The 13,382-nt window shown below is 48.1% G+C and overlaps 1 protein-coding gene across 3 annotated transcripts in view; it reads left to right on the top strand.

Moving 5' to 3' along the window:
* Positions 1-1,370: 1,370 nt before the first annotated feature.
* Positions 1,371-13,382, top strand: part of LOC144736324 (protein Jade-1-like) — a 91,389-nt gene continuing 79,377 nt past the window's right edge. The window contains exons 1-3 of one of the 3 annotated variants that reach the window (XM_078618985.1): positions 1,371-1,476; positions 2,849-2,949; positions 10,840-10,958. Coding sequence is in view for 1 of the 3 variants with exons in the window: in XM_078618984.1 (XP_078475110.1) it covers positions 8,057-8,261; positions 10,840-10,958 (324 nt within the window). In the remaining 2 variants the exon portion in view is untranslated. The other 2 variants (XM_078618986.1, XM_078618984.1) reach the window with 2 other exon arrangements.

The following is a 13,382-nucleotide window of genomic DNA, read 5'->3' as shown; positions in this document are numbered from 1 at the left end:
TGTAGAGGTGTAATTGTGTATGGGAGCGGATGGCCAACAAACACAAGGGGCGTGGTTAGGGCCGTACACATAGGAGGTGCTCACACCGACGTCCGCACCTGCATCCCCCACGGGCCCCTCCCGGGGGCCGAGTACTATAAAAGGTGGTGAGCCGGAGGGCTCGAGGTCGGGGGTATCAGCTTTAACCAGCGAAGACGGAAGACCAGCTAGCATAGGCCCCGGAGCTCCCCTGGCTCGCTGTCCTTATCAGGGCCGACCAGGGCAAGCCGGTGGCGTGGCCCCGAGAGCCCAGACTGACGAGCCGGTCTGGAGACTCAGGGAGCCGGGATCCCAGCTTGACCAGGGCTGGGATAGGTAGCCTCCCCTAGCTCCGTAGTGGAGGACTTGGGCGTAGGTTAGCGGGGTTAGAAGTTGTGTATCCCTGTAGCCGAGTGAAGGGGACGATACCCCCTTAAGTATTGTGTGTACCCATTACTGTGCACAAGTTGGTGTCAATAAATAAGTGTGCCTCCGACCCTGTCGTCAAGCCTCCTGATACTTACTACACTAGTATAGCACACCTGTGTTGGAGAACAAATCCACAACATTTACAATCTGAATACGATGTTTAGCCAGTAATTACACCTGGCTTCATCAGGCAACAGCCAGATTTGGGTGGTGGCGAGCAGGGGCGGTTTCTTCATTAGGGCGATTGGGCGACGCACCACCAATGTCATTCAACCACAGAGTCACGCTAGCCGTCACTGTGCCTCTGGATATAGTCCAATCAGCGTCATGCTACGTTCTGTGGAGTACCGCCTCTTTTTGGGCGATTTCCCTCCGGCTGAGAATCGCCCCGAGTGGTCCCATAGACTTACATTCAAAGATGTTTTTTTCCGAACGGGGGGCGCTGCAATGCATTCTCTATGGCTTCCGGGAGGGCTCGCACTAACGTGCTTACGTCATCATACGTAAGCACGTTTCATCCAACAAAATTATTTGTCGCCACCTAGTGGAATCTTTAATAAAATAAACATGAGTGGATTGTATTAATAGTGAGTATAGAAACAAACAAGATGAATTGTAAGAGTCACTTTATTTTTCATTAATATTAAAGAAGTGAAGTTGCCTTTACATGCTTAAGCTGTTAATTTATCCTTTGCATGGGTGGACCTTATCCTTATCAATCATCCAGACATTTGCCCCCCCTGAGAGATTTTGCAGGAGCCGCCACTGGTGGCGAGTTTAACGACACATTCATTGTTCTGCCCCATGGCAGATATGGGGGTGTGTTTACATATAAACTTGCTGATATGATGGTGCTGAGTTTGGTCACGTGACCAATAACTTCCGAGTTAAGGGTCTCTAAGTCACGAGGCCACGAGGGGGTGTCAGCCATTACACAGAGTACAAAATGGAGGCACAATTAGCGTCTCAGTGAAGACAGGTGCATCTGTTCATTGGAGCACTTTAAGAAGCATTGTTTTAAGAAGCATTGTAAGTTCGTTTATCTTCTCATATTACTGGGAATGCTGTTATAATGTTGGGATTTGCCGTTATGCTATAAATGCCTTTATAATGCTGTTAAATTGTTATGATGAATATAGGGCAGAGGTGGGACAAAGTCATTGTTATGCAAGTCCAAGTCGAGTCGCAAGTCATCAAATTCATGACTCGAGTCTGACTCGAGTCCAAGTCACATGACTCGAGTCCACATCTCATAGGTGGGACAAAGTCATTGTTATGCAAGTCCAAGTCGAGTCGCAAGTCATCAAATTCATGACTCGAGTCTGACTCGAGTCCAAGTCACATGACTCGAGTCCACACCTCTGATATAGGGCCTAGTTAACAACGAAGCCTACCACTTGCATTATTGTGAAAGGTCTTTGTAGTGGGATAAGTCGAGCCAGACTTGTGCAAATGTAACTTAAATGCGATCTTGAGAGCAAGGATGAAGAAGTATCTCATCCACAGTTTAGTGTTATATGCAGCACTGTACATTTAGGCTGCAGTATGGTGATTACACAAAGTGACCTTATTTAACACAGTAGGTTATTCTCCTGTTGTATAGCTATTCAGTACAAATGTAGGTGCCTGGTCCATCCAGTACCTATTGTAGAGATTCATGTCATCTAAGACAATGTTATGTAGCTGTAGTGTGCATTGCACTGATATTTGCAAGTATTAACATGCTGTATTTTATGCTGGGTTTTCCCATCAATTTTACCTCGTTTTATTCATTAAATACCTTGGAGTCGGATATTCACCCTGGCTCTGAGGGTTTATTGAATGCGAGGTTAACTACTCGGATAGTGGTGCAACGCAGCGCACAGCGAGGCCAAGACATTTATATTTGTATGCGATCTAACCCCAATAAACCCTATATTATGGATATTGGTCGCAAAAGCCTCCTACGTGTTAAACTGACGAGTAAGCTATGGCCAATGTCGATAAGGCACACTTTATTCCAGAGCAAAAGAAAGTGTTGAGGTCTTATGATTCATTTTCCAAAACGGTCCCGTTTTTTGGGGGATGTTTGTTGGATGTTGGGCCAATTCCATTTAACATGTGTCTCCTCTAGCCTGTGGCACGAAACTGGAAAACCCGAAAAAAGCGGTGCAGAAGACAGAGAGGAGATAAACTCTGGGCACACGCGAGACAACAACACTTAAAGGGGTTCCACACGGATGGATTGTATCCATTGTTCTACTGAAGTGTCCTGGTTCGAGCCAAGAACGTCTGGTACATAGGGTGCATGAATTCCAGACTATGCCTCCCATCCATCGGTCACATGGTGTGGTTGTGTGACGTCCGACGTTTCGCTCCAAGCCCACGACCCTTGTGCGCGTGTGTGTGTGCATGCGTGCAGGCGCTTTGAAGAGGCTGCACCGTGGAGAGGGAAACGTCGGACAAAGTCGTGCCGAACCAGCAAGGGATACGAACCGACAACAACAAACACATCGGAGAGCCGTAGGGCACAACTGGGGGGGGGGGGTGGAATAAAAAAACCCACTAGCTAGTAAGGGCAATATGTATAATTGTAAAACCATGTGGTGTCTATGAGTCATGGCACAACAGCGCAGGGGGTAGTCTGCATGATGGTCCAGATGTCTTGTGACTGCTCCCCTCCCACCTCCCATTTAAATCTCTTAAAACTAGTTTTTTATAAAACGGGAACAAAAATGTTATGACAGGACAACAAACAAAAAAAGGTAAATTAATTGGGGGAGGTTACAAAACATCTGGTACCCACCCACCCAACCCTCTGTTACATTCTCTCCTGCCGATGGCTAATCTGGGATTTTCACGGGTTTGAATTGTATTCAAACAAACATCAGACTTACATGGATATTACACCCCTACAGTGCGGGCATTACGCGGTGCACAATATTATACGATGGGGAGGCAGGCAATTTTACGACGGTGGTGGCAGCGGCCCGTGTCTACCGCAGTTTTTAAACAGGCGGGACATGTGCAGCATTAAAATATATATATATATTTTTTAACACGCTTTAATGAAATGTACCGTCGAGTAATGGCAGAACTCCACGACTCCAGGAAATGGCCCCGAAGCTTGCCATAACTTATGGGACCGTGGCCAATTACAGTCAACATCAGTTGAGCGTGGACAATTAGACCCAAGCCGAAACATATCATATAAAAAAATATTGCTTAAAAAAATATATATATTTTTTTAATGATAGAATATAGTATTGTCATCAGTGTGACATAAGTATACCAAGTTTGCAGTCGATACAGCATTGGGAAGTGGGTTAAAGTTGAGTTACAAGATTTGAGGATACGACAACAGAGTGAGTTAAATAAAAGCGTGTAAAATAATGAAAATAAGAAATAGGTTTTTTTTACCCTTTCTGGCAATAAAACAGGTGTTAAGATGTTCAAACATACTTTAATACTGTCCAAAAAGGTCCCATTTTGTAGCTGCTCACTCCATTTCACACACACACAGTACTACTTGGCATCACAAAGATAAAGAACCCCCGTGTAGCCTGTAACAGGCTGTCCGGGGCAAGTTTCAAGTTTCATTTATTAGGTATAGCCCTGTGAGCCATTCGGCTCTTGAATCGGGTGCAACCGCAACAAACAAAAACATGAACAAAAAACATCTTAAAGTGAATGTGACTGAGTGCAAACAGAAAATCCAAGAAAAGGCCGCAAAATATTGCAGAAAAAGCACCGTACACCAACACTGTGTGCAAAAATCCCAGTGGGATGCAAGTCAAACAACAGCAACCACAAAACAACTTAGATTAAGGCCATCAGTCTAATTCTGTACTACAACAAACAAACATGTCCAAACTAAAAAACTTTTAGAAAATCACCAAAATAAAGCCATAAAAGCAATTAAACAGTGGTCATAGGAACTGTGACCGAATTTTCACAATAATGATGTAAACAACATGTACTACCAAACTTTGCAGCCATAGCTGGCTGCATGAGTCACTCCACAACAGTAGGAGAGCATCAGTCGGAGTATCAACATTTTTCAATGCACCTTTAAGATCAGCACACTAAATCAAAACACAGATCATACTTTTCAGCGATCATCCGGAGCGAAACATTGTATTTTAGGCCACTAAATTGCAGTGGCAGCTAGGGGTGTACAACTCCTCTAGAGCAGTTTTGAGTGAAGATCTCAGGTAGTGATTCAAGTTGTAGTTTATTGGCAATAGCATTTCAGACCCTGGGGGCATCAATAGCAAAGGCCCTTCCTCCAGTATTTGTACGGCAATAGGGAAGGTGAAGCTGGTAAATGAGCGAAGACCTTAGGTCAAATTTGTTCTTTGAAACAGAGAGGAGATCCAGCAGGTAATCTGCGGATTTTTTTGTAAGTACATCATGAATAAATAAGATCTGATGCACAAGTCGTCGAACATTGAGAGATGTTAAGTTTGACCCAATGTAGAGATCACAGTGATGAGTCCTATATGGGCAGTTCAATGCAAATCTTAAGGCCGAGTGATACATGTGCTGTTAGCGAGTAGCAGCACCTATGAAGGCCGCCACTGTGACACACGAGGGGGTGGGTGGCCAGCACCACGCCCGGCCGCCTTTGTCTCCCCCAGTGGCGATGCGTACACCACACCGGAACCAGATACTCATTTGAGGTTGAGTCGACTTAGGGGAGGCCCAAGACCGGTTCAGACAATCGTCACCGGTGTTAGTGGCCATGAGCGGGAGTCGAACTTGGATCGCCAGGTTCGTAGCGCAGCGCGCTACCTGCTACACTACATACAGACACAATGTCTGAAGCACAGAGTCCTGTACTTAGACATCGTGGCATAATAATATACTTTGTATACATTCAGATATACAAAGATACATACGATACATGGAGACACACGTGACATACACATACAAACAAAATACTTTACACACATACACAAGTATACATACAGTCTAAGAAAACACGCACACATACACCGACACACACAGTCACATACAGACTAACACAGACACACAAACAACAACCGCCATTCGCCACTAAGTGGTGGTGACGTCACCACGGCCCTTGTGCCAGGCTAGCTGCACGTTGAGGCCACGTGAAGTGTCGAACACCCGCTGGCAGGAGGTCACGGGACAGGCCCAGGTGCCACGGGTCGACTGACCGAGATGACCGAGATGGCTGGCTGATGCACCACCTGTGCCCCCTACTGTACCAACTTGCTGTGCTTTAGCCACCCGGCGCTTCGCTCGTTGTTGTGAGCATCGCTCCTCCGCCCTCCGTTGTTGTTGGAGGGCGACTGCCTCCAACTGCCCAGTAGCGTCCTTCACGAGCCTCCTCCACTGAGGCCGATCTTGACACCGCTGGTACCAGTCATCGGCAAGTCCACTCAGCTCCACGTCCTCCTGTACCACATCACTCCATCTCTTCTCTAGCCCGTGCCGCGCCCGTTTAGCCCCCTCGATCCGGCCGAACAAAAGCTGTTTAGGCATGCGGTGGCTGGGCATGCGGGCTACATGACCCAGCCAACGCAGCCTTGCCTGCCGGAGGAGCTCACCAATGGGACTTTGACCAGATCTTTCAAGGATTTGTGAGCTCCTCACACAATCCAGCCTGGTTAAACCCAGGATGGATCGTAGGCAGGCCAGCCTAAATGTTTCCAACCGGCGAAAATGCTCCACCAGGGGGGTCCACGTTTCGCAAGCGTAGAGAAGGGAGGGAATGACTGTGGCCGAGAAGACCTGAAGCTTCGTGCGGAGCGACAGACCAGGTAGCTTCCATACAGCGTTTCGCAACCGATGAAAAGATATTGCCGCTCGACTGATTCGGAGTGAGACCTCTGCTGTTAAACTGGAGCCGGTCTTAAGCACACTGCCCAGGTATGGGAAACACTCCACTCTCTCCACTACTGCCCCATCACCGATTGGGAGTTGTGGGGGTGGAGTATCCGATGGTACAAAATACCCAGGCAGGTGCTTAGTTTTGGTGGGGCTGATGGTAAGGCCCCACCTCTTAGTGGCACGCTCCAGTCTCAGCAGCAGCAGCGTCTCCAACTCCTCTTCTGAATGAGCAGCTATTACCAAATCATCGGCTTACATAACGTGGTTGACCAATAGGGAGCCATCCCTTGATCGCACCCGGGTGTCGATCAGCCTCCCATTATATCTGTACCAAATGGAAATTCCCCCGGTACAGCTATTGAAGGCTTCACGAACTACGTGGTCAAAATAGATGTTAAATAATGTGGGAGCCAGAGGACATCCCTGTCACACCCCAAGGTGTAGAGCGAATGGCTCCGACTCCCGGCCACGTAGTTTTACCCGGGCCCGCTCACCATCATGAAGGTCCTTAATGATCGTGAGCAGAGGGTCAGGGACTCCGAAAGCACGAAGAACAGCCCAGAGCCCAGGCCTACTGATGGTATCATAGGCCTTGACCAGGTCAATAAAGCAGAGATGTAGGTCTTGTTGGAATTCCATACACCTCTGCTGTAGCAGACGGACAGAAAATATGGCATCTGTGCAGGACCGCCCTTTCCTGAAACCGCATTGGGGCTCCGCAAGCCTCTCCTCAGCGTGCCTAGCAAGGCGATGTTGAATAATCCTTGCCAGGACCTTTCCCGGCACACTGAGGAGTGAGATGCCCCTGTAGTTGTTACAGTCTGTGCAGTCCCCCTTCTTAAAGAGGGGGACCCCTAGGGCATCCTTCCAATCCTGCGGAACCCGTCCAGTGGTCCAGACTGTTGTTATGTCATATAGGGCAGTCTGTGCACAAACGCCACCCTCCCTCAGCATTTGTCTTGGGAGATAATCTCTGCCCGGTGCCTTTTCTAGTCTCAGACTCCGGATCGCCTTCAGTACTTCCTCAACAGATGGCACCTCAGCCAGCCACTCACAGGGGGTGACCTCTTCCAATATTTGAGGCACCGCAGCCTCAGCAGGGTTACAGACAGACACTCACACAGACACACACACAGACAGACACAGACAGACACACACACAGACAGACACACACAGACAGACACGCACGCAGAGAGTCACACACAGTCACACACAGACAGTCACACACACAGACAGACACACACAGACACACACATACACACACAGACAGTCACACACACACAGAGACACACACAGACAGTCACAGACACAGACAGACACACACACAGACACACACACGCAGAATCACACACAGACAGTCACACACAGACACACAGACAGACACACACAGACAGACACACAAACAGACACAGACAGACACAGACAGACAGTCACACACAGACACACACACGGGCACGCAGTTGAGGCACGGGGACACGCTATCTCCTCTCTCTCTCCTATTTATTCAGCGTTGCGTAATGCGTCCCTCTTTTTTTGATTACTGTACTCTCTAGCACACAATCAGCAGGCGTAGAAGGAAGCCTGTGTACGTGTGTGTGTGTCTGTGTGTGTGTCCGTGTGCGCCCGTGTGTGTGTTCGTGTGTGTGTGTCTGTGTGTGTGTCTGAGTGTCTGTGTGTGTGTCCGTGTGTGTGTGTCCGTGTGTCTCTGTGTGTTCGTGTGTGTGTCTATGTGTGTGTGTTCGTGTGTGTGTCTGTGTGTTGGTGTGTGTCCATGTCTCTGTGTGTTCGTGTGTGTGTGTGTCCGTGTGTCTCTGTGTGTTCGTGTGTGTGTGTTCGTGTCTGTGTGCCTGTGTGTTCGTGTGTGTGTGTCCGTGTGTCTGTCTGTGTGTGCCCGTGTGTGTGTACCCGTGTGTGTGTGCCCGTGTGTGTGTGTCGTGTGTGTGTCCGACGCGCTTCTTATAGTGAAAGGCAGCGAGGTGGGTGCAGTTTAAGCAGCGCTTAGCAAGGCGTTAATATATAACAATATAATAACAATATAATAATATATAATAATGTAATGATAAAGATAATAAACGCCGCGGTTGTCGTCGTAGGCTGTGAAAAGGGTGGCAAGCAGTGACATAACAGGAATTCGGGAGTAGCAGCAGAAGCAGTAACATCATCATCACAGCAGCAGTAACATCATCATCACAGCAGCAGTAACATCATCATCACAGCAGCAGTAACATCATCATCACAGCAGCAGTAACATCATCATCACAGCAGCAGTGACATCATCATCATCACAGCAGCAGTGACATCATCATCATCACAGCAGCAGTATCATCACAGCAGCAGTAACATCATCATCACAGCAGCAGTGACATCATCATCACAGCAGCAGTAACATCATCATCATCACAGCAGCAGTAACATCATCATCATCACAGCAGCAGTAACATCATCATCACAGCAGCAGTAACATCATCATCATCACAGCAGCAGTAACATCATCATCATCACAGCAGTAACATCATCATCATTATCACAGCAGTAGTAACATCATCATCATCACAGCAGTAGTAACATCATCATCATCACAGCAGTAACATCATCATCATTGTCACAGCAGCAGTAACATCATCATCATCACAGCAGCAGTAACATCATCATCATCACAGCAGCAGTAACATCATCATCACAGCAGCAGTAACATCATCAGCATCACAGCAGCAGTAACATCATCATCATCACAGCAGCAGTAACATCATCATCATCACAGCAGCAGTAACATCATCATCACATACACACCATCACCATCACCCACAAACCATCACACACCATCACCATCACACACACACCATCACACACACACACCATCACCATCACACACCATCACCATCACACACACACCATCACACACACACACCATCACCACCATCACACACACACCATCACACAATCACACACCATCACGATCACACACACACACCATCACACACCATCACCATCACACACCATCACCCACACACACACACCATCACACACCATCACACACACACACACCATCACACACCATCACCATCACACACCATCACACACACCATCACCATCACACACCATCACCCACACACACCATCACCATCACACACATACCATTACACACCATCACCCACACACCATCACCATCACACACACACCATCACAAACACACCATCACACACACACCATCACCATCACACACCATCACCATCCCTCATACATCATCATCGTCATCATCACACAGCCAGCATAAAGTTATTGTGCAAACACCATCACCGACATCACCGTTATCATAATTAAAGTTCGTTCATAATCGACATCATAAGCCAAAGCACCATCGTAAAAATGCGGGCCACGCATCGTTATTATACAACACTGATAATGTTCAAACAACACCAGGGACACCAACATAAACTACTGTCACTTTCACCACTATCATCCATCATCATCACCACCATCAACACTATCAACCATCATCATCACCACCACTATCATCACCATCACTACCATCACTATCATCACCCATCACTTTCATCACCACTTTCATCACTATCACCACCACTATCATCACCATCACTATGATCACTACCATCACCACCATCACTATCATCACCACCACCACCATCATCACTACCATCACCACCATCACTATCATCACCACCATCACTTTCATCACCACCACCATCATCACCACTACCATCAATATCATCACCACCACCACCACCACTATCATCACCACCACCACCACTATCATCACCACCACCATCCCTATCATCATCACCACTATCAACCATCACTATCATCACCACCACCATCCCTACCATCACTATCATCACCACTACCATCACCACTACCATCACCACTATCATCACCACTATCAACCATCACTATCACCAACACCATCCCTACCATCACTATCATCACCACCCCCATCACCACCATCACCCCCATCACCATCACCAGCACCCCCATCACCACCACCATCACCCCCATCACCACCACCATCACCCACCACCACCCACCACCACCCCCATCATCACCATCACCACGATCACCCACCACCCACCTTCACCACCACCACCCCTATCACCACCACCCCCATCACCACGATCACCAACCACCACCTTCACCACCACCACCCCCATCATCACCATCACCACCACCCCCATCACCCCCACCACCACCACCCCCACCACCACCACCATCATCACCACCACCACCACCCCCATCACCATCAACAGGCTGGGTGGGAGTTGCACATCGACAGCGGCCGCGACTGACACCGCGGCAGCCACAGGGGGGAGTCGTGGTGGTTGGTGGTGGTAGTGGTGGTGCTGGTAGTAGTGGAGGTAGTGGACGTGGTGGTGGTAGTGGAGGAGGTAGTTGTGGTAGTAGTGGTGGTGGTGAAGGTGGTGGTGGTTGTTGTGGTGGTTGTTGAGGGTGTTGAGCCCCCCACCCCCCGTCTCTGTGTCCATGGCGCGGCATTGGTCGCGTCTGGCTTCACCACTCGCGGCTCTCCTCTGACTCTCGCAGTCGGCGGGGTGGCGCAGTCACGACAACAACAACAACGACAACATCAGCAACAACATCGACAACAACATCGACAACAACAACATCAACAACGTCTACAACAACAAGTTGCTCGGCCTTGGGTACGTGCCTGTTCGCATCGCCTGCTTGTGCACACACAGACACACACACAGACACACACACACATACACACATACACAGACACACACACACAGACACACACACACAGACACACACACACAGACACACACACACAGACATACACACACAGACACACACAGACACACACACACAGACACACACACACAGACACACACACAAACACACACACACAGACACACACACAGCACACAGACACATACACACAGACACACACACACAGACACACACACACAGACACATACACACAGTACACACACACACAGACACACACAGTACACAGACACACACACAGACACACACAGTACACACACACAGTACACACACACACAGACACAGACACATACAGTACACAGACACACACACAGACACACACAGATGCACACACACAGACACACAGTACACACACATACAGACACACACACAGACACAGACACACACACAGTACACACACACACAGACACACTACACACAGACACACTACACACACAGAACACACACACTGACAGCACACACACACAGTACACACAGCACACTTACACAGCACCGTGTGTTCAATGTGTAGTGTACACACGGCTAGTAAACTATACGCACTCTGTACTGTCTCACCCACACACAACATGCATGTTGTACACAACATGCATGTTGTACGATCTACACACGTAGTAGTGCAATGATAGTAGATTTCTCCGTGTTTTAAATTCATATTTGTTTACACAGGCAGGTCACAGGCACTGTATGTCCAGTGTACAGTGTTCACGTGCAGTGTACAGTGTTCACATGTGGGCGGTGCACACGTCTTGTGTGTGTCTCTTACACGTAGCAAGTGAACATAGCACTTGTACTTTGTGTATCGTTATATGTTGTATATATATACACAGCTACCCACATATTAACACTTTGTTAAAATATGTGTAACTTACTTACATTGGAAGTAAACATTATCCACAACTTTCACATAGTACACACACACACAGTACACACATTACACACACACACAGTACACACATTACACACACACAGACACATTACACACACACATTACACACACACACTACACACATAACACACACAGACACATTACACACACATGACACACAGTACACACATTACACACACAGACACATTACACACACACATTACACACACACAGACACAGTACACACATTACACACACACACAGTACACACATTACACACATTACACACACACATTACACACACACAGACACACACACAGACACACACAACACAGTACACATACAGTACACACACACACAGTTCACACACATCCTGTACTACAGTACACGTATATAGTGCGCCGTACAAAAAAACAAATGCGGTCCTGTGTACACACATCCATTGGTGTAAACTCACGATTATGAAACATCCAGTACACATTCATAACATTGGTCCTCTACTCTACACATTATTCAGTCGACACATGCAGTACACAAACACTGTAATACTAACATTGGTGTACAAGGTACATCCCCACGCTACACACACCACGCTACACACACCACGCTACACACACACTGACACACACACTGACACACAAAGATAAAGATAAAGATCCCCCGTATAGCCTTAACAGACTGTAGGGGCAAGTGCTGTTAGCGAGCACCTATGAAGGCCGGAACGGTACACGAGGGGGTGGGTGGCCAGCACCACGCCCGACCGCCTTTGTCTCCCCAGTGGCGATGTTTACACACCGCACCAGGTACTCATTTAAGGCTGAGTCGACCTAGGGGAGGCCCAGGACCGGTTCAGATAATCGTCACTGGTGTTAGCCGTGAGCGGGAATCGAACCCGGGTCGCCAGGTTCATAGCGCAGCGCGCTAACCGCTACACTACCACTCCCCACACTGACACACACACACTGACACACACACACTGACACACACACACTGACACACACACACTGACACACACACACTGACACACACACTGGCACACACATACTGACACACACACTGACACACACACACTGACACACACCACTCTATATCAGCACTGTACTGACGTGCACATGGCGGCACTGTGCCCATTGGGGGTTTGCGTTCTGAGACTTTTCTGTTCATCGTTAAGCCGCAAACCGTAAACTCACAACACTCACCACTACTCACCACTAGTACACTCACCACTACTACACTCACCACTACACTCACCACTAGTACACTCACCACCACTACACTCACCACTAGTACACTCACCACTACACTCACCACCAGTACACTCACCACTAATACACTCACCACCACTACACTCACCACTACACTCACCACTACACTCACCACTAGTACACTCACCACTACTACACTCACCACTACACTCACCACCACTACACTCACCACTAGTACACTCACCACTACACTCACCACCAGT

The sequence above is a fragment of the Lampetra planeri genome, chromosome 60 (genome assembly GCF_965212315.1).
Source record: "Lampetra planeri chromosome 60, kcLamPlan1.2.h2, whole genome shotgun sequence".
NCBI classification, from domain to species: Eukaryota; Metazoa; Chordata; class Hyperoartia; order Petromyzontiformes; family Petromyzontidae; genus Lampetra; species Lampetra planeri.
Note: the sequence above shows the minus strand (reverse complement) of the source record. Positions and strands in the feature narration are given on the sequence as shown.